Below are 25,092 nucleotides of genomic sequence, written 5' to 3'. Positions count from 1 at the left end.
GAAGATGGAATCGTTTGCAGTGCGTGCTGGAGCAGGGATGTTTCTCATTTTCTTTTTTGGGTACCTACTCCAGCATAAACTAGCAACGGTCTAGCAGCTTGGAGCAGGAAGGAAAGCCTGAAGGAGCTTGCAGCAGCCAGCACGTGGAGCCCTTTCTTGCATCGTCACCCGTCGTCGTCTAGCATGGCGGCAGCGTCTCGAGCACGCCTGGGTTTCGTATCCAGGAAGGAGAAGTCGTTCTTTAGTCAACACACAACACTGCCCAGTACGGTGCACTGCCACTGTTCTACTCCGTCTTCCCCGCTTGTCTCTCCCTTCCCCAGCGCGCTAGCTTAGCACAAGGGCCATAGCCATGGACGCCGCCGCCATGGAATCGCTGATCCTGGAGCTCCACGCGGTGGAAGCCTACAAGTTCGGCACCTTCGTGCTCAAATCGGGCCTCACCTCCCCGATCTACCTCGACCTCCGCGTCCTCGTCTCCCACCCGCGCCTCCTCTCCGCCGTCGCCTCCCTCCTCGGCGACCTCCTCCCCACGCGCCCCTACGACCTCCTCTGCGGCGTCCCCTACACGGCGCTCCCCTTCGCCTCCGTCCTCTCCGTCGCCCGCAACATCCCCCTGATCCTCCGCCGCTACCTCGACTCCGGCACTAGCACCACCACCGCCGCCATGGGCACCCAGGGCTGCTTCCGCGCCGGCCAGACCGTCCTCATCGTCGAGGATCTCGTCACCAGCGGCGCCTCCGTGCTCGAGACCGTCGCGCCGCTCCGCGCCGAGGGGCTCCTCGTGGCCGACGCCGTCGTCGTGGTCGACCGCGAGCAGGGCGGGAGGGAGAACCTGGCGGCGCACGGGGTCACGCTCCACTCGCTCATGACGCTCTCGGAGGTGCTCGCCGTGCTCGTCCGCCACGGGAAGGTCTCCGCGGAGAAGGCCGCCGAGGTCAAGCGGTTCCTCGACGCCAACAGGAAGGTGGCCGTGCCCATGCCGCCCGTGGCTGTCGTCAGGGCCGGCAGGACGGCGTTTGCTGAGAGGGCGAAGCTGGCCGAGAACCCCGTGGGGAGGAAGCTGTTCCAGGTGATGGAGGCCAAGCAGAGCAACCTGTGTGTCGCTGCGGACGTTGGTACAGCAACAGAGCTGCTTGAGCTCGCAAACAAGGTATACAAATCATCTATTGGCTTTGACTGGTGGGTTAGTTAGAGTCTTGGAATTAAGGCATCAAGATGGCAGCACAGAGGTGGATAATCAAATTAATCATGCACTGTCAGTGTGCTTAAGATGAAATTTCTTGTGCGTTTGCTGCTAGCATCTGTCCTACGTATTAAATTACTGTCGCTCTGCCCCCAGTTGTAACGTGTGGTTGTTTGTTCTCCAATTGTAGGTCGGTCCGGAGATTTGCATGTTGAAGACCCATGTGGATATATTGTCTGATTTTACACCAGATTTTGGTGGCAAGCTCCGTTCGGTATGTCCACTAATGATGCGATGTCGATCTTCTATTCACCATTCTTAATATCGATGTTCCCCTCACATTTTTATGTCTGGTACTAGATTAGTAGTGCCTTAACAGTCCAGGTAGTTGTGTACTTGTGTTAAGTTGGAGTTTGTCAGAAATCAGACGTTGGACCATCTTTAAAAAGAGGAAATCAGATGTTGGCTCATCTTTAAAAACTAGCAGTGCAGAGTGTCTTTGGTGATACTGTCAGAAATCAGTTGTTTGGTAGTTTTAAGACTAAAGCATTTAACATAAGTATGTTTATTTGATCATCTCTGTACACCCACCATAATACCTTCTTTACATTGGCCACAGTAGACATCTATAACATGCCAATGTACTACATGCTGCACCTGCTTTTGTCTGATTACTTATTACACCTGTTTTCTACTATAGCAATATGGTTTTCACTATCTGTTTTTAAATGATTTTGTGAAGATTGCTGAAAAGCACAACTTTTTGATCTTTGAAGACCGCAAATTTGCTGACATTGGAAACACGGTAACTATGCAATATGAAGGGTGAGATAATTAGTGTCTTTACTTTCATTCAGATTTTTTATTTTATATGTAAAATTATAATTAGTGCCTTTATTTTTATTCAGAGGAATATTCCATATATCAGACTGGGCTGATATTGTCAACGCCCATGTAATTCCTGGACCTGGAATCATAGAGGGCTTGAAGCTGAAGGTATCTTATGCTCTACATAATTTACATGCCTTATAGCTAGTTAATGCCAACTTAAAAAGTCAAAATGTCAATGTCACAGCTGCTAATGGCTGATGTACTGTAGTGCACTAGTGCCCAGAGTAACTGTTCTGTTCGGTTGTAAAGGGTTTGCCAAAAGGAAGAGGTTTACTCTTGCTTGCGGAAATGAGCTCAGCCGGCAACCTTGCTCACGGAGGTTACACGGCGGAAGTGGTGAAGTTTGCTGAGCAACATTCCGATTTCGTGATTGGATTTATATCAGTAAATCCCGCAGCTTGGTCAGCAACACCATCAAATCCAGCGTTTATCCATGCCACACCAGAGGTTCAGATTGTTGCTGGAGGAGATGCCCTTGGTCAACAATACAACACACCTCACAGGGTGAGTTTAACCTTGCCGTTGCAATTTTATTTCGTGTGATTAGCATACTGTAATTTCTTCACACAACTTAATGCTAAGTTCTCATAGCGAGTTAGCGGAATTCTTTCACTGTACTACATAGAACTATAGTTAACATGCAAAGCTTCGAAATCGTTGCCCTGTTGGTGATCTTTTTTCTATTCTGTTTTTTAGGATATATGCGTTAAATTAACTGTCCATCGACGGGTATTAGAAATAACTCCATGTGTGGCGATATGGTGGATATAGACTAAGATAAGTAGGATTCGTCAGGTATCTTAGTATAATAGTAGTAGCTTGGATATGTTAGTATATAACCCCTTTGGCTTGCAGATTAAATAATAAAATGTTCCCTCTCTGCAAACGAACCGAACTAGGGTCCTCTGCGGGTAGAATATTGCTGTTCAGTGGGTTGATTAGCTGCTTGCTCTTTGTTGTTCCGTTATTTGATGATAATGCAATCTGATCTCAGGATCGTTTGGAAAAAAAAGGAGGTTAGCTTCTTAGGAGCTTAGACTGTCTGAGTTCATTGTTCCTTTAAAGATCAGGCAAGTAATATGTGCCCAGTTTGGTTCAGTGGCTTGATCCAGAATCGGGTTCCTGTATGCAATGCTGGTTTGAATTTACACGTAGTACTAAACTTCCGAGGAGGTTCTGGATTGTCTCTGTTTCAAATCTGATAACCTGAACCCCTCTTTTCTCTTCTCCGGTTGCAATCTGCCGGATATCTGTTACTACTACTACTACTACCTGCAAATTAAGCTGTCTGCAATTTTTCAGGCCATAAACGAGAGAGGCAGCGATGTGATGATAGTCGGGCGTGGGATCATCAAGGCGAGCGATCCTGCCGAGGCCGCAAGAGAGTACCGCATCCAAGGGTGGAATGCCTACCAATCCAGCTTGTCCCTCTGAAGGATGATCATTGAACTCTGCATTCAGGCGACCGATGTAATAAAGAGCAGTTTAGTGCCATGCTCTGCTCTCATGTATATCCAATACGAAAAAATAATTAATTATAGATCTACAGTTCCTCCATGAACCTGGTCACATGCCTTTCTTGATTATTACTTTTTTTATACTTATTTCTTTGCTTATTTCTTGTTTTGTTTTTCTTTTGAACTGCTTGATTGTTGGGGTTTCTTAGAGGCTTGGTTCTTGGTTTTAATACGATGCTTTGTTTCGAACTTGTAATCTCGACGACGAGAAAGCTGTTAATATACGGAGTACAAGCATTTATCCCAGTAAATGATTCATATTGGGTCTCCGTCGTCGTCTTCCCGCCTCCGGATCCGGACGCGGAGCCCGCCCTTCATCCTGAGCGTGACGGCCATCTCGTACGGCGGCGGCGCGTCCATGCTGGCCGCCGCCGGCACCGTCTCCACCTTAAACCTCCGGACCACGGCGGCGGCCACGGCCTTCATCTGCACGTACGCCATCTCCTTCCCGAGGCACATCCTCGGCCCGGCATGGAACACCGGGTACCTGACCGCGTCCGCCGCCACGAACTCGCCGCCGTCGCCCGTGAGCCACCGCTCCGGGAGGAACTCGCGGCAGCGGGGTCCCCACAGCCGCGGCATCCTCCCCATGGCGTACGCCGAGTAGTCGGCGAACCAGCCGGCGCCGACCGCCGTGCCGTCCGGGAGGACGTCTGCGGCGGCGGCCACGCGGGAGTTGATCGGCACCGGCGGGTACAGCCGCATCGCCTCCGTGAGCGCCGCGTGCAGGTAGTGCATCCCCTTCAGCTCCTCGTAGTAGTAGTCGTCGTAGTGCTCCTCGTCTTCGTCTCCGGGGCAGCAGGTCGAGCTCGAGGCCATGGTGGTGGCCACCTCCTGGTAGACGCGGCGCTCGCAGCGCGGGTTGGCGGCGAGGAGCCAGAAGAACCAGGTGAGCGCGGAGGAGGTGGTGTCCTTCCCGGCCAGCACGAAGCTCACCACCACGTCCCGCAGGAAACGCCGCTTCGCCTCCGGCGAGCGGAACATCTCGCCCAGCTCCGTGGGTTCCTCGCCGTCCACCGCCGCCGCGAACCGCGACAGCAGAAGTTCGTCTCGCGGCTGCCGCGGCTGCTCTGCCTGGTCTATCATCGCCATGACGTACTCGTCGACGGTTGCCACGGCCTGGCGCATCCGCCGCTCGCGGCCGACGCCGGTCAGCCGCATGGCGCGCCAGAGCAGCGTCGTCGGGTGGAGCAGCCGCGCGAAGGAGATCTCCACGGCGTCATCGAACGCCGCGAAGAACTCCTCCTGGCGCCGCCCCGCGTCGAGCAGGGTGGAGCTCTCGACCCCGAAGGCGACGCCGCACATGTTGTCGAAGGCGAAGCGCCGGAGCGCGTCCTGCAGGTCGACGACCTCGCCGGATCCGGCGCCTGCAGCAGCGGCGTCGAGGAAAGGGAGGAGGCGGGCGTGGAGGTGGGCGCGGAGGACGCGGGCGGAGAAGCGGCGGAGCGAGCGGGAGGAGAAGGAGTAGGAGGCGAGCTTCCGCTGGAGGCTCCAGAGGCGGCCGTCGGCGAGGAAGAGCCCGCCGTGGCCGAGGAGGTCGGCGAAGGGGACCGCGAAGCGCGCGCCCTTGACGTAGTTGGGGAAGTTTGCGCGGAGGAGGTGGTCGACGTCGTCCGGGCACGCCGTGGCGACGCCCGCGCCCAGGCCGAGCACGCCGCGGACCTCGATGGTGGAGGCCGGCGCCGCCGCAAGCAGATCGGTGGCCCAGTCGAGGAAGCGGTGCAGGTTGCGCAGCAGCGGCACCGCGTTGCCCAGGATCGGGTTCGGGTGCGGGCAGTGGTTCGCGCTCGTCGCCGCCGGTGCACGCCGCGGCCGGAGGTAGACGACGACGACGGGGAAGAGCAGCAGCAGCAGCAGCGCAGTGTTGGCGTCCATGAGAAGCATGCTTTAATGGGTGGTTGGCCGTTGATGGTTAGTCACTTTTATCATCCCAAATTTCTACTCGTAAATCTCATCCATTCTCGGGGATGGAGATGGATAGATGGAGACTGTGATCCTGATGTCTGATGTGATCCCACCCCAACAGACAGGCCAGCCAAGCCAACACGACACCATGAAATTAACACGGCGGCGGTCCTCGAAGCTACTGCCCGAGTCGAACCTGAGCGTCATGTGTTCATCGTCGGCGGAGATGGAGTAAACACACTAAGCACGACGCCCGCACGGCTGGTTGGAGCGGATCGGAGCCGGGCCGGGCAAGATCACGTGAGCTGGGAAGGGGATCAGTGAATCTGGATGGGTGCTCTCTCATTTCATTTATGAAGATGAAGAAGATCTCAACCAACGACCGGACGGAACGTCGGCAGCACCCAGTAGTAGTCCCAGTTGTAGTGGTTCTTCTTCACTCTGTCTGCCCGCCCGCCCTCCGGTTCGGTTGGTTGATTGGTGGGTGGCGCCGTGGCCCGGACAAGAATCAACGACGCACATGGTGATGGCGTGCCGCTCGGGCTCGGCCGGCGATCCACGCCGCTTCAAGCCATCCTCCATCCATGTTCTTGGGGCTTGGTTCCATCCGTTTCATAGTCATGGAGCCATTCCTACGTTTCCTTTTTTTTGGATGCACGTGTCAGTTCGTTGCTTTCATCCAGGGCAGTGCAAGCACGATATACCGATAAACATCCCGGCCGGCCGGCCGCACGAAACCTTCGCCTTCGGTGCCGTCCATGCGAATTCAAAAACACTAGTCAAAACAAAAACGTTTTTAAGAAGAAGAAACTGTCAACCGGGACAGGCAAAAGAAAATTCCGAACCACAATACTGATACCAAGCGCGACATTGTTTTCGTTCCGTCACCGGCCAAAGTGTCAGCGTCTCCGTCCCTGCGGCACAGCTTTCGCCTGCAGCGTGTCAGCGTGCGCCGCGTGGCACTTTGTATTATTGGCCAGCCACTCTCACTGTGCAGAGCGACCGGCGATCCCGATCCCGTCCCAGTCCAGCAAGCAGCTCGCTCGCTCGCTCGGCCGATCGGTCCGATGGCCGGCGCCACGAACGAATGAATGATGGCACCCACTGGGGCTGAGCGCGTGGGGCCCAATCCGACCGGAGCGGAATGCGCTGGCCTGGATCCATGAGGGAACCACGAGCGCGGCCATTATTACCCCCGCTGCGGTGGCAACAACAACAACAACCCGCCCCGGCCTTCCTCCGCTCACTCCTCCCGCGTCCTCCCGCCGACGATCCCCTCTCCTCCTCCTGCTCCCATCCTCTCCCACGCCGGATCAGCGGCCACCCACCCAGCTCGCCACCTCGCGCGTCAGCAGATCTGCCCTCCCGGCGCGGCGCGGGAACCATCTCTCTCTCGGCGGCACCACCGACGGTCCTCCCCTGGTGTCCCTAACCCGCCACGGTGAGTTCCTACCCCGCCCTCGCCCTCCTCTAGATCCTCCCCCATTCCTCTCCTCCCCCATCGCTGCTGACGTATTCGGGCGGGCCGGCTGGCACCGAGAGTTTAGTCACTCTGCCCGTGGCTGCTTGGGCTGGGCGGAGGTCGTCGGGGTCGGGACCGTCGGCAGGATCGGGGATCGTCGTGGCCGGATCTCACCCACGTCGCGCGCCCGGCCCATGGATCGTGAGATCCGGGCCATTATTTTCCACGAGCGCTAGGTGGTCCTGTTCGTTCGTTCTGGATTGTGGACAAGTTGGGGAAATGAAATTCTAGACTGTCAGTCCTCTCCTTCTGGACGCTGGGTTTTCAATTCCTGCACGCGCACTGCTTTGCTGCCCGCCGATCGTGTTTAAGTTATGCTTTCCCATGTGGAGTGTAATTAATTAATTAACAAAGTCATTCCATTAACAAACTGTCGAGCAAAATGAGATTGTGAGCACACACTAGCATAGTAGCATCACCACCTACACTTGTTTTCCGGGAACAATCGCCTGGACTTTGGACCAGCCGTAAATGTGCCTACGACTCAATCGCCATTGATCCTCTAACGGGGGAAGCAGTTGAAACTACAACACGGGTTATCATATCATTGATATTTGGGTACTCATTTCCTAGACACAGTGCCGTCAGAACCCATTTTTGAAGAAGATCAAATAGCCTGGAACAAAACCACCGCGGACTCCTATGCATGCAGGGGTAGTTGTGCCCTTCTCTTGTCAGTTTGGAGTTGGGGAGAAAGAGGAGATTTCTCTGCCACAGGTTCCGAGAGAGTATGAGAGATGCTTATAAAAAAAATGTTCACACCAACATAAATCAAAATACAGCTCTTTTTTACAGCATAAGTCTTTTTAAAATGAAAATATGCACTGATTAATATCTTCTGTCCAAAGTGCTGTTGATTATTTTAGTCTTCTATCTAAGATAAGGGTCCAGTGCAATGCTGATTCATGAGTATCCCCCATGGCTCCATGCATTCTAAGCACCTGGAACTTAACTTCTTTTGTTCTCTTGGCTGCTATTGATGCCTTGTGTTTTTCTTGTTGGATTAACTGAATGCATTTTAATATTGCGGTTCTTTTTTTTTGTTTTACCGTGTTTCCCTTTTCAGCATATGACGTGCTCCTAAATTTCAGCGCCCTTGTTTTACAGTGGAGCCATCTGCGGCTATTTCATCTCCTTCAAAGTAAAACTTTGGTAAAGTTGCTTCCAAATGTCAACCGCAAAAGTCCTGGATCCTGCTTTTCAAGGAGCTGGCCAAAAAGTGTATCCTTCCAGACGACTGTCATTCCGTAATTTCTTCGTTTTGTTTTTTAATTATCTTTGATTTAATTTATTTTGCTATTTATAAGCTTCCAAATCTGGATCTTCCTTCTTTATATATATATATATGTGTGCCCCTTAATGTCACTCAGTGGGATAGAAATATGGCGAATCGAAGATTTTAAGCCAGTTCCTTTGCCAAAATCTGATTATGGTAAATTCTATTGTGGAGATTCATACATAGTTCTGCAGGTTATTGCTTTGCACCTTGCATTTCTTTGATGCATCAATGACCCTTCAATTTTTTCAATGGTACAAAAGTTACTAAGCTATTCTTTCTGTTTTCTAGACAACCTCTCCTAAGGGTGGTGCATATCTGTATGACATCCACTTCTGGATTGGGAAAGATTCAAGTCAAGTACATATCTTGTAAACTTTAATTTCTGCAAACTCAGAAATGCCATTTCCAACCCTATGATGACATATCATTGTGCAGGATGAAGCTGGCACTGCAGCAATCAAGACGGTTGAACTGGATTCCATACTCGGGGGGCGCGCGGTCCAGCATAGGGAACTCCAAGGTTATGAATCTGACAAGTTCCTGTCATACTTCAAACCTTGCATCATACCTATGGAGGGTGGATTCGCCTCTGGGTTCAAAACGCCTGAAGAGGACAAGTTCGAAACACGGCTATATATTTGCAAAGGGAGGAGAGCTATTCGAATTAAAGAGGTATGGAACATTTACCCTCCTCTGCACATTTGTTTCAGATTTCAGCTCATTAATTATGTATGCTAAACTAATATGATTCCTGCTTTGTTCAGGTTCCTTTTGCACGTTCATCATTAAACCATGATGATGTGTTTATCTTAGATACTGAAAGTAAAATTTATCAATTCAATGGTGCTAACTCCAATATCCAAGAAAGGGCTAAATCATTGGAAGTTATCCAACATTTAAAGGAGAAGTACCATGGGGGTGTGTGTGATGTCGCAATCGTTGGTAAGGGACATTTCAATTTGATCTGGCACCTTTGTCAACTGGTGCACCCTTTTCTGTCTCATGTGGTTTTAATTTAATAATGTCAGATGATGGAAAACTACAAGCAGAATCAGACTCTGGTGAATTCTGGGTTCTTTTTGGAGGGTTTGCACCAATTGGGAAAAAAACTGTCAGCGATGATGATGTTGTACTTGAAACTACACCACCCAAGCTCTACAGGTATGTCTGTATTGAAGTGATTTTAGTTCATCGTCAATGACCGCAACGAATGGAAACTGATCATTATAGTTTAGTTTGGCAGTGTGTTGGCTTACAATCCAAAGTGCCATTTTCTAATTTTCAAGATATTAACCACATGATACCAGAGTTAGCAAATATGGATGTAACAGCAAATAGTCCATGATGCAGCACAATGCAGTAACCATATACTGGCCTACCTTGCCCTAAGTTCTTGTGTCCCCCTCTATTTGTTCTACATTCCTGCTGGGAAACAGCATGGACAACCTGCTAAGACTCTGAAATGACTGCTATGTATAAAGGAGGTTAGACCAGAAGCCACACTACCTATCAAATGTTTATAGTTGCAGCATCAATGATGGTCAATTGGTGTTGGAAGACAATGTACACATATAAAATATTGTTCAGTTTATTGTGATGGCTTAATCAGCCCCCTAAAAAGTATTTTTATTTCTTATGGTTTAGTTTAACTCCAAATGTTCTATATGTTACTGTTTACATTTTTAATTGTTCTCCGTGCAGTATCAATGATGGTCAATTAAAGTTGGAAGACACTGCTCTTACAAAAGCAGTCCTTGAGAACACGAGATGTTTCTTACTTGACTGTGGGGCTGAAATGTTTGTATGGGTTGGCCGGGTAACACAACTGGATGATAGAAAAGCTACCACAAAAGCAGTTGAGGTGAGCTCTTAAATAGTCTCTCCTTCATGTTTTTGCTCCCCGTTTCAGATTTGCAACAGTGTCATGGTTTTGCCTGCTTGTAGGAATTCATCATTGATCAGAAAAGGCCAAAGACAACAAGAGTGACTCAAGTGATTCAAGGTTATGAGAGTCATGCATTCAAGTCGAAATTTGAATCATGGCCTGTGGGAAATGTAGCAGGGAACTCGGGCGCAGAGGATGGGCGCGGAAAAGTTGCAGGTAACTCATTCAGTTACAACTAATGGGCTAACAAAAATTCTCCTTTGATTAATGCTGGCTATCTTTGTTGTTTCTTCTAGCTTTATTGAAGCAACAAGGTGTCGATGTAAAGGGAGCTGCAAAAAGCAGCACGCCAATAAACGAGGAAGTTCCTCCTTTGCTCGAAGGCGGTGGGAAACTTGAGGTTCTGCTGATACTATGTCCTACTTAGGAGTCACACTGTTTAAAATAAGTGTCCATAAAAGGCATTAATGGAAATGTCCTTATGAAATAAACTGTTCACATTTCAGGTGTGGTGCGTTGATGGAAGTGCTAAAACCGTGCTGCCAAAAGAGGACAACGGAAAATTTTACAGTGGAGACTGTTATATCGTTCTTTACACATATCATTCGGGTGACAAGAAAGAAGAATATTACCTCAATTACTGGATAGGAAAGGATAGCACGACGGTAATAAAATCTTGCATGTTGCTGCAGTTACTACTGCGAAACTGTTTTGTCACATCATCCCAATTTTCGGTGCTTTTTTTTATATAATTTCAGTGTGGTAATAACGAAATTTGTGATGTCGCGTAATGGCTTGTTTGTAGATAAACCCTTTCTGCATTACTATATATATATTCGCTAGTTAGTGCAGATGGGCATCCACGTTGTTCAGTTATATTAGGAAGGTTATTCATAAAAAATAATTATGTCACATGCATAAATAAAACAGAGGCATTGCAGGAATTTTTCTCTGAATGATTCGACTTTGGGTTGCAGCTTTCTGATCTTCTGAATTGTTGGCCAGGATGCTCCAGATCCGCCTGATAAAATCTTTCAATATATAGCTTAAATTTGAACTTATGCTGATTAGTATAGATTGCAGGTACAAACTCATGTATGACTTCTTAAGGAGTTATCCGGTCCCTGTGTTTTAACTTCATTACATCAAAATGATTCGCAACACGCTTATTAAAGTGAGCTGGGATCTATATTTTTCTTTTTGGTGTGTTCTATGCAGGATGATCAAGCGATGGCAGCTGAATTAGCCAACACGATGTGGAATTCACTGAAAGGAAGGCCTGTTCTGGTGCTGTACCTTAATTCATAACTGCCTAAATTATTTGTTCATAAGAGGAGAGTTTGATTTGTTAGTAGTGGTATTGCAGGGTCGTATTTTTCAAGGGAAAGAACCACCACAATTCGTTGCTCTTTTCCAGCCCATGGTTATCTTGAAGGTACGACTGATGCTGAATTTATTTATTTTTGTCAATTGCCCACCACCTGAGTGGTTGCTTCCTTTTGATGCTGTTATTCTGGAAGGAATGCATAGTTCAGTCCTTAGTACTCCCTCCGTCCCATATTAAGTGACTTTCTATTACATGTATCTAGACGCTTTTTAGACATAGATACATCCATATTTGAGCAAACTTGAGTCAGTTAATATGGGACGGAGGGAGTAATACATTGCTAAATACTAATATATGAAAAATATTTTCTTCTACAAATCATTCAGGGTGGAATCGGTTCTGGATACAAGAAAATCGCAGAAGAAAAGGGCGTGGGCAGTGGAATGTACTCTGCTGAAGGCATCGCTCTATTTCGAGTATCTGGAACAGCGATCCATAACAATAAAACACTTCAAGTTGACGCGGTATCATCTACCACCCTGTTATTATTGTCAATTTCTAGAATGAAAGTGGGTCTTTTTTATTGAATTGTATAATGGAGATTCTAGGATTTGGAGGTGCCAATTCTTTTCTTCCAGAGGTTGATTTTTGTGTCAACTTCTAAGGGGAAAAAGTGCACCTCTGGTATTATACAGGACATTGTTGTGAAACCTACTTATCTACATAATACTGTACAGAAATTATGTCATTCTTCCCTTGAACTAATCATTTATTGTTTTACAGAAAGCTACATCTTTGAGCTCCACAGATTGTTTTGTATTGCAATCTGGAAGCGCAATGTTTACATGGCATGGCAATTCTAGCACTTATGAGCAACAGCAGTGGGCAGCGAAAGTTGCTGAGTTCTTGAAGGTATGCGGCCACCTTTAAACAGATCCAAGGCATCATTTCATATTCTATGCAATTATTTTGCTGAAGTCTTATAATGTGAGTTAACTGCAACTTCTTCTGAGTTTGTTGAAAGACGAAAATGGTCAACAGCTCAGCACTAGTACCAATTGACTAATTGCTGGCTTTTCCCAACAAACACAGACAATTGGAGAAATGTTTGTACTATTTATCAGGTTTAAATTCAACCTAACCTTTTGAATGGAAATTTAGATATATGCGAACATGCCACTGTAAAGTCGATGTATTTAAGATATGCTGCGAAAAAGTTCCCTCTTTGAGATAAACCACTATGAGTTGGCTGTTCTCTTAATCACAAAATTGACTGATTTAAATGATACACTAGTATGGACAAAACTATCCCTGTTTTCTTCCTTTCTCCACCTCATTATCCCAATCTCATCCACCCCATTACATGGTGTTCTCCATGGATAACTCGGTTGCTCCTTTGCAGTGCCTTCTCACTTTCTCAGGCCATTTGAGCCACTCCAAGATGCACAATCTCATCGCCTTGCTTCCCCTTCTCCAACCCTACGGCCCGAAACCCCCCATTACTCCGCCAAAGCCTTTGGAATTGAGGAAGAATCAAGGAAGGAGGCCGCCGCCGCTGCCTTCAACCATGGAATTTGCCATCAGTGTCGAGTCTTGATCCAATCTTCCACCATCGTTGTGCCTCTCCCACTCTTTCGATTCCACCACTTGGAAGTTGAAATTGTTTGGTAAATGCCAGAGTCAACTCATCATCGCTACTGAAGCTGCTTCCACCACATCTCCTTGCTGCTCCACCATTTGCAGTCAACCTTTAGTCCTTGTGCCAACATCAGAGTTTCCCTTTCCTCCCTTTTTTTGCGCCATCTCAGCTATTCCACTAATCCCTGTAGCATCATCACATGACTTCACCGGATTCACACCCTTTACACCTGTTCGCCACCTGAGCTCATCCTTGAGATCTGGCGCCCCCATCCACAATGGCATATGCCTAAAATCAGAAATGCAGTGACGTAACATGAAGAGGGAATCTTTTAGTGGCGCATCGCAAATATGGCCACTTAGCAGTGGCATATATCTAATTAATTCTAGTCTTACTGGTTGGCTTGCTTGTTGTTCCTGTCACATGTGTTGTTTAAATATGAAAGAAGTGAGAAGTAGAGATGGCTGTTTGCTGTAGTTTGAATGCTTGATGGATGGTCACGGAGTCCAAATCAAATACATGGATTTACAATGACCACGGTTGGCTTATCATTTATTCCGTGCAAGTAATTATAATGCAGTTTTCAACATATCATGTGGAACTGCATGAACATGGTTATGTACTGCTGCACAGTTGTTCCAGAACTGTTTGTTATGAAGCAATTGAAAACTTCCAAAGCTTCATGAATCAGAGTCACTGGCTTCTCCAACTACCCTTGCTAAGATTTCTGTATCCAATCTTATAGCCTGGTGCAACAGTGAAACATAGCAAGGAGGGAACAGAGAGTTCTGCTTTCTGGTTTGCTCTTGATGGGAAACAGAGCTATACAAACAAAACCGTCACACAGGATATTATTGTTAGAGAGCCTCATTTGTATGCCTTCTCTTTCAGGAAAGGTTAGTCTTCGTAAATTTATTACTTTCACTTCTTTATCACTCTGTTACAGATTTACTGTACAAGTCTTTGGCCTAATTATATGTATTTCTGCTTTCGTTTCACTTGTGGTAACATGAACCATTCACCACTGATCAGGGAGGCTGGAGGTAGTCTTCTTACCCTCGATTCCCTTAAAACTAGACTTGCTTATAGCAATTCAGGGTTTGTGATTTCTACGAGCTTTGGCAGGTTACTGAGATTTTCAACTTTTGCCAAGATGATTTGTTGACCGAAGATATGATGATTCTTGACACACACGGCGAGGTGTTTATTTGGATCGGTCAGTGTGTGGAATCTAAAGAGAAACATAAGGCATTCGATATTGGCCAGGTGACCTGAATCTTTGACCTTATTGTTTTAGTTTGTTTCTTATGTCACAATTATGCAATGCGTGATGATTGCTGTTCACTCCAGAAATACATAGAGCATGCAATGTCTATTGAAGATCTTTCGGCATATGTACCACTTTATAAAGTCTCTGAAGGGAATGAGCCATCCTTCTTCAAGACATACTTCTCTTGGGATAACACAAAATCCGTGGTATGCTCTTGGATATCTTTTACTGCTGTTTCGTTGTGTTTTTCCTATTATTAGTTATTATGGGGAAGATATGCTTAACATAAGTTAAATAAAAGTGGAAATCTAACGCATGGTTGCGGTGTGATTTACTTCCCAGAGCAGTCCCCATTATATTTCCCCATTTCCCTTGCTTATGCCATTCATCTTGTTGATTTCATTAGCGCATCTTACGGGCCGCTAATAAGTTTCTTGCTGTGTACAGGTCCATGGAAATTCGTTCCAGAAGAAACTTTCACTTCTTTTTGGCTTACGCTCAGAGGTAATTTTGTTGTCTTTGTTATCGAAGATGCAAAAGTAATTATATATGTATGTTTTACTTGAAGTGTCATTCACTGCAACATTTGGGTGTTAACTAGTAGTATAGCTAAATTCTTTCACAAATGAAATCAGTGAACCCAGTACTTAGACAGCTATGTTGTAGAACATGGTAACAACTTTCATGAATCCATTGTGAATGCAAATTATGGATATTCAATTAGGCACAATATTTACATCGTAATCACTTTGCAGAGCACATCTAGGAGCTCTGGTAATGGTGGACCCACTCAAAGGGCATCTGCATTAGCAGCTTTATCATCTGCATTCAATCCATCTTCGCAGCAGAAGCAGGTAAATGTTCAATTATTTTCTATATCAAAAGTACTATCAGTGATGTCACAAAGTACGCAACCCCTTTCAGGCTAATGATAGTAGGCCTGCAAGCTCGGGTGATGGTGGGCCCACTCAGCGTGCCTCAGCACTAGCTGCTTTATCTAATGCATTTAATCCGTCCTCAAAACCAAAAACTCCACCTCCGTCCCGTTCAGGTCAAGGTTCACAAAGAGCAGCTGCAGTTGCTGCACTATCCTCTGTGCTGACTGCTGAACAGTCTGGATCATCTGATAATCTCCGAGCTAGCAAAATGAGCACAACAGCAGAAAAGATTGGTATACGTTCTTTTCCAATTTTCATTTTCTCAGAGAACACTAATGACAAAAGCATGTAGTAATCTGGAAACTATTAATTCTGCTAACATAATGACTTTGGATTCTCTGAGTCTGATTTGTTTCTGTAAAAATGTTCCATGAGATTTCAAGATAATTGTGTGCATCTGTCTGCAAATAACTCTGGAACACTGGATGCATGTTATGTTCTGTTGTATATTTTGTTGCTGTTATATGCCTGATTAATAGTGAGAGTTATAAATGAAGTGAGTTTTTACGGTTTTGCTGGTATTATCCCCCTTCCAAAGTTTAATACCTATAATCATTGCAGATGCGGATGTGGCCGTAATAACTCCATCTGAGGCATCTCCTCGCTCTGAGGCTGGGGAATCCTCTGAATTTCAGTCAGAGAAAGATGCTGTAGTAGATGAGGTGCCATCTGAGGGAGATGGAGCTGAGCCTGAGGCACCAGAGGAACAAACAACCGAACATGTTGGGGAAGTAACATTTAGCTATGACCGCTTGATATCTAAATCTGCCGATCCTATTCGCGGGATAGACTATAAGCGCAGAGAGGTTTGTTCTAACACTTTATGCCTGGAGTTTGGATGTACACAATTATTCTTTGTTCTGAACCACTGTTTGGTGAAACGGTGAATATATGTTGTTTGTTGGTTTTGTGCATGCTCTATGATTGTCTTAAGCCTCTTGGCTGCAGCTGATTTGCTGATGCTTTGGCTGCTGCTTCTGTAGGCATACTTGTCGGAGAGTGAATTCCAAACTGTTTTCGGCGTCACCAAGGACGCATTCTACCAACAGCCAGCATGGAAGCAAGAGTTACAAAAACGAAAAGCTGATCTTTTCTGAGCACCCGTCTGTCTCTGTTCGTGCTGCAAAATGAGATCAATCATATGTGCTTCATTTAATCTCATGATTGATTGCCATGATCATGATTAGTACGTCTGCCCAATTGTTGGTCATTTTCTGTGGACGGCTTGGTCAGTTGGTTTCCCGATTTTTATAGGTCATTCTTTTGTTTGTACATGGACCGAGTTGTGCTGCTTGCGAGGTTATATACTCTAGCTTGGTTTGTGATTGTCCATATGTGTATTTTTTTCCTTGGTTGTTCACGTACGAATGGGCACTCCTTGGTAGTTTTGCAAGGTCATTGGTACTGTCATTCAGATGTACCACGGACATATGTGTTACGTTACCTATATATTTAGTTGTGCTGTTAAAGATTGCTGGAACTTGGAACCCTCCACAAAAACTGTCCTTTCTTCCGAATACGTCTGCATGTTCTTTTCTTATTGTTTCACTCTAGATAGACGCTTGCTTATTAAATGTGAGGCATGTTTGATTCAGTTGCCATTGAAGATACAAGGTTGTTCTTGCCATAAATATTTTTTGTTATCTTGGTCAAACGATTGCAAGCATAATGGAAAACAATGTCAGTGGTGTTTTTCTCAACCGAACCATTTAGAACTGTATAGTGGTTTTTTGAATACACGGAGTATACACCAATGTTTGGAGGGAAATTGTGGCGTTTAAATTGGATTTTCAAAGGCTTTTGACATGATATCATTCATACTCTTTGGCAGATGGGTTTCGACAAACCAGGGTTGGGTTGGATGAACATCACTCAGGTCCTCAAATTGTTCCTGCATTTTTATAATAGTACAATCTACATATTCTTGTGATTTGTCCCTCACCCCCTCCTAATAAAAGTATTTTCTACTCTAGCCCTCTCTATAAGTTTTTCCTGCCTCTGCGAGGTGATGCCCTCGTGGCCTCGTCTTTGCTTTTTGTTCTTGCGGTTGATCTCTTGCAAGCCATCACTAACAGAGCATTTAATCTCAATCTTCTGGCTCTTGCCATTCCGAATGGCCATGAGTTTTTCATAGCATGCAATATCCCGTTGACATCCTTCTCATTATGCATCTTCAGCTATTACGCTTGTATCCTTTGTTGGGAAACCACCATGGGTTTCCGATTCAACTTTTACAAATTCTGCTAAATCCCGTTTAATGTTCTAGACAGAATTTGTCTGCTAGCAGGGATTCTTGGATGCAACGTTGACTCCTCTCCTTACATCTATCTATAAATTTGATATTGTAGATGCTAGTATATATTTCCATTAATTTAATCAAAAGCTGATCTAATATACCCTTTTAAGTCAAAGGCTGGATTTGATTGGTACGCCTGCCCTTCTAATGGAGTACACCCGGACACGTACCAAAAAAAAGCTCTAGTATAAGATTAGAACATTTTATATTTAAGAACGGATGTACAGTAGTAGCTACAGATACGTGAGTACTGTACAAATTAATGACATTCGAAAAGCCAACAGGCAGAACTTACCATATATAGAAAGAGACAGCAGGACTTATAGAGGGGCCGGACGGAATTAAGGTGGGTACAATCATTCAACAATATCCTGGCCCTCGTCTTAATTTTCCCGGTCCGTCCTTCATTCAACCACAACATCCCCAATTAAGCAATTGTCGGCCACTGGACTTGGTAATAAAAGGAAAGAAGTGCAAGAGCAAGCGTACTGCTGCTGTACGTCCGGGTGTATAAATACGGGTGTACTTCCCACTCCACGACCACAGCCTTATAGCCTTCTTATCCAAAAAAAACCAAAGCCTTAGCCTCAGGAAGGGAGAATGGGGTTGGAGAAGGTGAAGGTGGTGGAGTCCTGCCTTGTGAGGCCCTGCGAGGAGACGCCTAGGCATGGCCTCTTTCTTTCCCCACTCGACCTCGAAGCGGCCAACAGACGCCATACCCCGACCGTCTACTTCTACCGCTACGTGCCCGGCTCCGATGATTTCTTCGACGTGGACAGGCTGAAGGTGGCAATGGCCAGGGCTCTGGTGTTCTTCTACCCCCTGGCTGGCCGCCTCGACGTCGGCCAGCCAGAGATTGACTGTGCCAGCCAGGGCGCGCTCTTCGTCGTCGCTCGCTCGGACCTCACCGTCGATTACTTCGACAATAACTTCCAGCCTTCACCGGAGCTAAAGAAGCTCTTCGTTCCCCGCCTCGACGACTCACCGAGCATTTTGCTCGCTGTCCAGGTGACCTTCCTCAAGTGTGGTGGGGTGGCCTTAGGGACACTCCTGCACCATGCCGCCATCGATGCCGTTAGCGCGTTCCACTTCTTCCAGACGTGGGCTGCCTTCTCCAAGGATGGCGAAGGCGCCGCCATGAGGCTCGAGCTCCCATGCCACGACCGCACCCTCCTTCGTGCCCGGTCCCCGCCCACCGTCCACCCTGACGCTCTCTCCGTCTTCTACCCGGACAAGGACAAGAATGTATCCGAGCCATCATTGGGGGAAGTCTCTAGCGAGATCTTCGTCATCTCCAAGGACCAGGTCGCCGCTCTTAAGCGTGCCTGTGGCGGCCATGTGAGCACCTTCTGCGCCTTGAGCACCCATGTTTGGCGGTGCATGTGCCTCACCCGCCGACTACCGCTAGACGCCACCACCCGCCTCACCTTTGCAGCCAACGTCCGGCGTAGCCTGAGGCCGCCGCTCCCGGACACCTACTTTGGCAACGGGGTCATCGTGTTGGGCACCGTTGCCAAGGTGCACGATGTCGTCGCCCCAGAAGAGATGGCCTCCGTAGCCAGCCAGATCAAAGGCACCGTCCGTCGGATGGACGACGAGCTGGTGCATTCGGCGATCGATTACATGGAGCTGAACAAGATGGGAAGGAAGCCAGGCGCGCCTCCGAGCAACTTGCCCGCGACCGAGGTCAGGATCATCAGCTGGCTAGGCATGCCGATGTACGACGCGGATTTCGGTTGGGGGAAGCCGCTGGTGATGCTGCGCGCCGTGCAAGAGCGTGTCGGGCTCGTCTACCTCATGGACAGCCAGCAAGACGACGGCAGCATTCGCATCCTTATGTGCACGGAGGCAGCACATCTTCTCAAGGACTTCAAGCGGCTGCTATATGACATTTCGCTTTAGTGTTTCCATTTTGTTCTTCACATTTTTTGTGATGCAATCGCTCTGAGTTTTTGAAATAAATTCTACTCCATTCCGGTGGAGTAGGTATCTTCTACTCGTTACTACCAGATACTTCCATTTTGCAATAAGAATTCTTTTGTCACGTCACTTTTGTTGAAAACCTTGTGTAAAACATTGATAGACATATATATTTTTCTTTCGCACGAGTGTCAATCCTCAGTAAATGAAAAAGGTACACATTTTTTTTTGAATGACAGTTTTGCACATCACATCTTATATTGACTTGACGTGCGCACAATTTCTTTGAAAATAGCAAATTACACAACGATGAAAATAGCCGTTGTCGGCCCTGTGGCCAACGATGAAAACATGGAGCTAGGCAGTATATGTAAAAGGGAAGGACCGCCGAGACAAGAGCATGCAAGGTACTACTAGCTCTGGCAGTCTGGCTCCTTTAATTCCCTGCAAGACGACGACACGAGAACGATGGCCTTGGCCTGGCAAGGAGAATGAGTGTGGAGGTGGTGGAGTCCAGCATGGTGACCCCAAGCTAGGAGACGACGCCCAAGCATGGCCTCTGGCTCTCCCCTCTCTCGGCCTCATATGCTGGTCAACAGAGGCCACACCCCGGCCGTCTACTTCTACCGGTCTATGCATGATGCAATGCATGGCGAAGGCTCGATCTGGTGGCCTTCTACCCCCTGGCCGGCCGTTTTGGCCGGCCAACATCCCGGCGCAGCCTGAGGCCACCGCTCCCGGACACCTACTTTGGTAACGGGATCATCGTCTCGGAGGAGATATAGCCTCCTAGCTTCCCGGACGGATCAAGATTGCTATCTGACGGAGGGACGATGAGCTTGTGCGTTCGGCAATCGATTATTGATAAGTTCGTTATGGATCGGACAGGGACTGGTTATGGATAAGCAGGGACAATTAAGATGAGAGGTCCAGTCTAATTATTGATGATGCTATAAAACGTTACCTGCTCCTGCCGTGCCGCCTGCAATTTTTGTTGTGTGGTACGTGATGCCACGTCTCTCTCTTTCTCACCATGGAGAAACACCAGCATAATATGTATAGCGCCCAAGGAGATCAGAAAAATGTTGCAGAAATGAATCTTGAAACAGATCCGACCGCAGAAAAGGTCGAGTCAACACGTGAAATGTGTTTAGCTGGGTAGAAAGATCTGATAAAAACAAAGAGAAGGGGACGCCCTTTACATCGATCTCCATATGTAGAAACAAAATATGTGGCTCCTGCTAGCTCCACCTCCCTCTCGCTCCTTCCAAGTACGTCGCTGCATGCCGGCTGGACCAGCAGCGACTCCTCCAGCCAAACATCTGGGATGGGACAGCGTAGTATTTTGGTCCATATTACACCTACTGCCTCTTTGCTGTCAGAAAAAAGCTTGTCACTGCCTATTTGTGAATTTTCATGTGATTTGGGCATACGACATGAAGGTTTAAAATTTTGTTTTGGACAAAACTTTGGTACCCACCGAGATATCAGAGATCTTGGAAACAATTTTTCGGATATTTCAGCACAAATAATTACTCGGTTCACATAAAAAAGAAACACAATATTTTGGATTTTAGGATAAAGCAAGTTTATGGAAACTACTACGCACTAGGCTCGAATGGTACTCAAACTGAAATTGATTGAAAGACAAAAATTTCGAGCCCACCAAAATTTCAGCGAAATTTAGTTGAAATTTTTAACCTTGTGCAACATTGAGGGTAGCTTTTAAAACAAGAATACAAAGATGTGTTGCGCTTCATCCAGTGAGTGCATTTGTTGTATGGTAATGTGTATATAGCAACAAAACACGGATGCGAATGTTTTGTTATGCTAATAGATGTTGAACATCTTTGTAACGGTACAAAAAGTGAGAGAATTTTTTTTTCTCGAATACACCTAAGCAGGTGTATCATGTATTGAAGAAGAAGACCGTGATGCGGTTACATGCCCGAAGGCAAAAGAGAAAAAGGACTCTCGAGTACACTCCACTCGAAAGCCACGGTATCAACACTAGGGAAAGAAAAATTGACTCTATGAAACAATCCCGCTCGCCTCCATGCCACGCTTTCAGAGCGAATCCAATGTTGTACTCGGGCAACACTAGGGGTCGCCACATCAAAAACCACCGAATTCCGATGTCTCCAAATGCACCAACAGACCAGTGTGATGACAGTGTTCAAATTCCTCTGTTTCTTCTTGTTTTGAACCACGAGGCTAGTCCACCAGTCCGCGAGGGAGGCATCCACCAAGGGCAGCCAGTCCGGCCTCCCCCAATCAGTTAACACAACATTCCACACCTGTCTGGCAAAGACACACCCGAGAAGCAAGTGATCAATGGTCTCAGTTCCCTGGTCACACATTGGGCAACGGGCGGGGTGAGGCATCCCATGTCTGGCCAGACGATCCGCCGTCCAACACCCAACCACATGAAGGACTGACATTTACTCGGTGCCCTCGACAACCAAATCTCAGCGGCCGCAGCCATAGACTCACGGCCATGGAAGAAAGCCGTATAAGCCGACGAGGCAGTGTAGGAACCACTAGTGCACCACCTCCAGCGGAAGCTATCCTCAACGGTCGTAAGAGCCCTGCCGGCCACCCGCTCCGAAACCACAAGGAGATCAGTCAGGGCCTCCAAAGAGAGCTCCGGGCTAATGACCCGCAGCCAACCCTGCTCAACCAAGGCCTCCGCCACCGAGATCCCGGCAGCCCTATGCGAGATTTCCCCAAACAGGGTCGGGGCCAAGGAAGCCGAACCGCCAGGCAGCCAGGAGTCGGACCAGAACGAGACATTCTGCCCATTTCCAATGTGAACCTCAATCGCCGCAATTAGGCAAATTTAACATCCATAGGTGGGTATGGTGATATCTGGTAAAACGACTCGGAATGACGTTGCTCAGAGTTTTCCTTGACATAATGAGCAATATCTAAGTAAAACGGAATGCAAACTCACCCTACATTATTCTTGACATAAATGAACAATAAACACACCCTACATTATTCTTGACATAAATGAACAATAAACACACCCTACATTTTTCTTGACATAATAAATGAGCAATATCCGAGCAAAGGAACCAAAGACACCCTACGTTTTTCTTGGCATGAGCAATATCTGAGCAAAGGAACCAAACAACCCTACATGTTTTGCAAGTTGGCATATAGCAGGCGACTGAAGTCCTTGAGGAATGTATCCTCGGCACACACGACCATGCGCACGCTTCCATCCCCCTGCGCGCCATCCATGAGATAGACGAACCCGGCACGCTCTGACACGGCACGGAGCATCACCAGCGGCTTCCCCCATCCGAAATCCACGTCGTACGCCGGCATGCCTAGCCAGCTGATCACCCTCAGCTCTGTCTCCGGCATGCTGCCTGGAGCCGGTTTGCTATCCATCTCCGCCATCTCAAAGTAGTCGATCGCCGAATGGACTAGCTCATCATCCATCCGGCGGACGGCACCTCTAACCTGTCCGGCAACGGAGGCCAGCTCCATTGACGTGATATCCTTCACCTTGCTAGCGGTGCCCAACCAGATGATCCCGTTGCCAAAGTAGCCGACCGGGAGCGGCGGCTTCAGGCTACGTCGGACATTGGCCGGGAAGGTGAGGCGCGTCGTGGCATCCGACGACAGCCGACGGGCGATGCACATGCACCGCCATACATGGGCGCTCATGGCGCAGAAGGTGCTGACACGACCGCAGGCACGCTTAAGAGCGGCGACCTGGTCCTTGGAGATGACGAAAATCTCGCTGACGATGGACCCTGAGGGCTTAGATAGGTTTAGCTTCGGGCAGAAGGCGGAGAAAACGTCGGGGTTGACGACGGGTGGGGAGCGTGCACGAAGGAGGGTGCGGTCGTGGCAAGGGCGCTCCTCCAATGCACCGTCCTCACCGTCCTTGGATAAGGCAGCCCAAGTTTGTAAGAAGTGGAACGCGCCGATGGCGTCCGTGGCGACATGGTGCAACGCCGTCCCGAAGGCCACCCCGCCGCACTTCAAGAATGTCACCTGGATGGCGCACATAATGCTCGGCGATTCGTCGATGACGCGAGGAACAAAGAGCCTCCTGAGCTCCGGCGATGGTTGGAAGTCGATGAAGTCGTCCACGGTGAGGTCCGAGTGAGCGACCACGAAGATCGCGCCTTGGCTAGCACAGTCGATCTCCGGCCGCCCGTTACCGTCCACGCTAAGACGGCCGGCAAGAGGGTAGAAGGCAACCAGAGCCTTGGCCATGGCCGCCTTCATCCTGGCCACGTCGAAGAAGCCGCCGCCGGAGCCGGAGCCGGGCTCGGCACGGTAGAAGTAGACGGTCGGAGTGTGGCCTCTGTTGACCAGCACGAGGTCGAGCGGGGACAGCCAGAGCCTACGCTGAGGCGTCTCCTCGCTGGGCTTCACGATGCAGGTCTCCACCACCTTCACCTCCTCTTCCTCCTGGGCACCCATTTTGATTCTAGCTCCTTAGCTAATTGTCTTAATTGGTCTCCCCCTGTCGAGGTAGTACTCTTTCTTACGGTGCTTCTTTCCTTTTTATAGAGCACGCGATGACGCAAAGCATGCAGTAGTACCATTAATCAGTTAATTAGTGTTAGAAAATGGAGAAATCATGCATTATTGAGGTAAACGTGTACAGTTGTGTGCCACATAGTCATGAATTGGGGCGCGTGTCCGCGTATACATCCACGTACATACTCTATCTTTTCCGTATCCACCAACACACATGTACAGGCCTCCAGCATTCACACAATCAGTCAGTCGCTTTCTCCTTACCTATGTGGCTGTCTATTGTCCACACAAGCTAATCTAGCTACTACTGCTAGAATCAAATGTACGTTGGGTCATAGTACTAGTAGTACGCTTTTATTAATTACTATATAAATCCAACAACCTGTTGTGGATCGAGATCGGGCGTGCGAGATTTCTATTTCCTGTGGTCGATCATCGCTTTCCACGGAGAAAATCAAGAAGACAAGAAGAGGACGAATTAATCCAACCACCGTGGAAACGCGACGATCCAGTAACCTTGAGCAGTCCATTAATTAGTTCTGGATTGTTCAGCAAGGCAGTTCGAGGAGCTAGTCTGGAACCTACTACTCCGCTGAAATAATTAAAAGTGATGTACGTACGGGGCACGTTATTGCCTCCAATTAGTTGTTGCAACGAAAAAATGTGCGAGATCCAACTTAATCAAAGTCCAGCTAGACGTAGACCGGCGCGGATTCTCTAACTTGCTGAAGCAAAGTTAGAGGCAGACTTACCCCTACCGGATGCCTTCCAATCCAACGGTTGTGCAATCCCTCGGCTCTTTCAGTGCAGCTAAGGCAGCCTGTGTTAGGCTGTTAGCCCAACAAAGGCCCAGTTCGAGGACAGAGAAGGGGAAACAAGAGTTCACGTGGGCGAGCAGCCGTAGGACTCGATTAGCTTTTTAATTCCGTTTGAGATTCGATGACACAACAACAAAAGTTAATTAGCACAAATTTACGGTTGACCTTTACGATTTGCTTCGTGTCTATTTGT

The 25,092-nt window shown here is 47.8% G+C and overlaps 5 protein-coding genes across 5 annotated transcripts; 3 read left to right on the top strand and 2 right to left on the bottom strand.

Annotated features, from left to right (window-relative positions):
- The first annotated feature begins 179 nt into the window (after positions 1–179).
- On the top strand, positions 180–3,638 carry LOC100836940 (uridine 5'-monophosphate synthase). The gene is made up of 6 exons (XM_003565035.4): positions 180–1,153; positions 1,377–1,460; positions 1,929–2,011; positions 2,095–2,182; positions 2,327–2,581; positions 3,380–3,638. The coding sequence occupies exons 1-6, from the start codon at positions 353–355 to the stop codon at positions 3,509–3,511; spliced, it is 1,443 nt and encodes a 480-aa protein (XP_003565083.1). The 5' UTR covers positions 180–352; the 3' UTR covers positions 3,512–3,638.
- A 116-nt stretch (positions 3,639–3,754) lies between these two features.
- On the bottom strand, positions 3,755–6,188 carry LOC100846092 (cytochrome P450 94A1). Its single transcript, XM_003567431.4, has one exon. The coding sequence runs from the start codon at positions 5,476–5,478 to the stop codon at positions 3,850–3,852; it is 1,629 nt and encodes a 542-aa protein (XP_003567479.2). The 5' UTR covers positions 5,479–6,188; the 3' UTR covers positions 3,755–3,849.
- A 437-nt stretch (positions 6,189–6,625) lies between these two features.
- On the top strand, positions 6,626–16,841 carry LOC100836127 (villin-2). Its single transcript, XM_003565032.4, has 24 exons — positions 6,626–6,940; positions 8,088–8,242; positions 8,392–8,491; positions 8,589–8,657; positions 8,736–8,972; positions 9,065–9,242; positions 9,329–9,461; positions 10,002–10,161; positions 10,245–10,401; positions 10,482–10,585; positions 10,692–10,850; positions 11,404–11,472; positions 11,552–11,620; positions 11,899–12,036; positions 12,296–12,424; positions 13,897–14,047; positions 14,184–14,194; positions 14,277–14,417; positions 14,502–14,627; positions 14,869–14,925; positions 15,177–15,275; positions 15,346–15,592; positions 15,921–16,165; positions 16,343–16,841. The coding sequence occupies exons 2-24, from the start codon at positions 8,190–8,192 to the stop codon at positions 16,454–16,456; spliced, it is 2,946 nt and encodes a 981-aa protein (XP_003565080.1). The 5' UTR covers positions 6,626–6,940; positions 8,088–8,189; the 3' UTR covers positions 16,457–16,841.
- Positions 16,842–18,156: 1,315 nt separating this feature from the next.
- LOC100845790 (putrescine hydroxycinnamoyltransferase 1) lies at positions 18,157–19,763 on the top strand. Its single transcript, XM_003567430.4, has one exon. The coding sequence runs from the start codon at positions 18,256–18,258 to the stop codon at positions 19,555–19,557; it is 1,302 nt and encodes a 433-aa protein (XP_003567478.1). The 5' UTR covers positions 18,157–18,255; the 3' UTR covers positions 19,558–19,763.
- A 2,681-nt stretch (positions 19,764–22,444) lies between these two features.
- On the bottom strand, positions 22,445–24,092 carry LOC100835822 (putrescine hydroxycinnamoyltransferase 1). The gene has a single exon (XM_003565031.4). It carries the CDS (start codon positions 24,019–24,021, stop codon positions 22,714–22,716), a length of 1,308 nt encoding a protein of 435 aa, XP_003565079.1. The 5' UTR covers positions 24,022–24,092; the 3' UTR covers positions 22,445–22,713.
- Positions 24,093–25,092: the final 1,000 nt, after the last annotated feature.

This window comes from Brachypodium distachyon, chromosome 2 (assembly GCF_000005505.3).
Source record: "Brachypodium distachyon strain Bd21 chromosome 2, Brachypodium_distachyon_v3.0, whole genome shotgun sequence".
Lineage (NCBI taxonomy): Eukaryota > Viridiplantae > Streptophyta > Magnoliopsida > Poales > Poaceae > Brachypodium > Brachypodium distachyon.
Note: the sequence above shows the minus strand (reverse complement) of the source record. Positions and strands in the feature narration are given on the sequence as shown.

Coding starts and splice junctions, on each gene's coding strand:
- LOC100836127 (XM_003565032.4), top strand. CDS start 8,190: ATGTCAACCGCAAAAGTCCTGGATCCTGCTTTTCAAGGAGCTGGCCAA. Junction 8,658..8,735: donor TTGGGAAAGATTCAAGTCAA/GTACATATCTTG, acceptor ATCATTGTGCAG/GATGAAGCTGGCACTGCAGC. Junction 16,166..16,342: donor TAGACTATAAGCGCAGAGAG/GTTTGTTCTAAC, acceptor CTGCTTCTGTAG/GCATACTTGTCGGAGAGTGA.
- LOC100836940 (XM_003565035.4), top strand. CDS start 353: ATGGACGCCGCCGCCATGGAATCGCTGATCCTGGAGCTCCACGCGGTG. Junction 2,183..2,326: donor TAGAGGGCTTGAAGCTGAAG/GTATCTTATGCT, acceptor TCGGTTGTAAAG/GGTTTGCCAAAAGGAAGAGG. Junction 2,582..3,379: donor AATACAACACACCTCACAGG/GTGAGTTTAACC, acceptor GCAATTTTTCAG/GCCATAAACGAGAGAGGCAG.
- LOC100845790 (XM_003567430.4), top strand. CDS start 18,256: ATGGGGTTGGAGAAGGTGAAGGTGGTGGAGTCCTGCCTTGTGAGGCCC.
- LOC100846092 (XM_003567431.4), bottom strand. CDS start 5,478: ATGCTTCTCATGGACGCCAACACTGCGCTGCTGCTGCTGCTGCTCTTC.
- LOC100835822 (XM_003565031.4), bottom strand. CDS start 24,021: ATGGGTGCCCAGGAGGAAGAGGAGGTGAAGGTGGTGGAGACCTGCATC.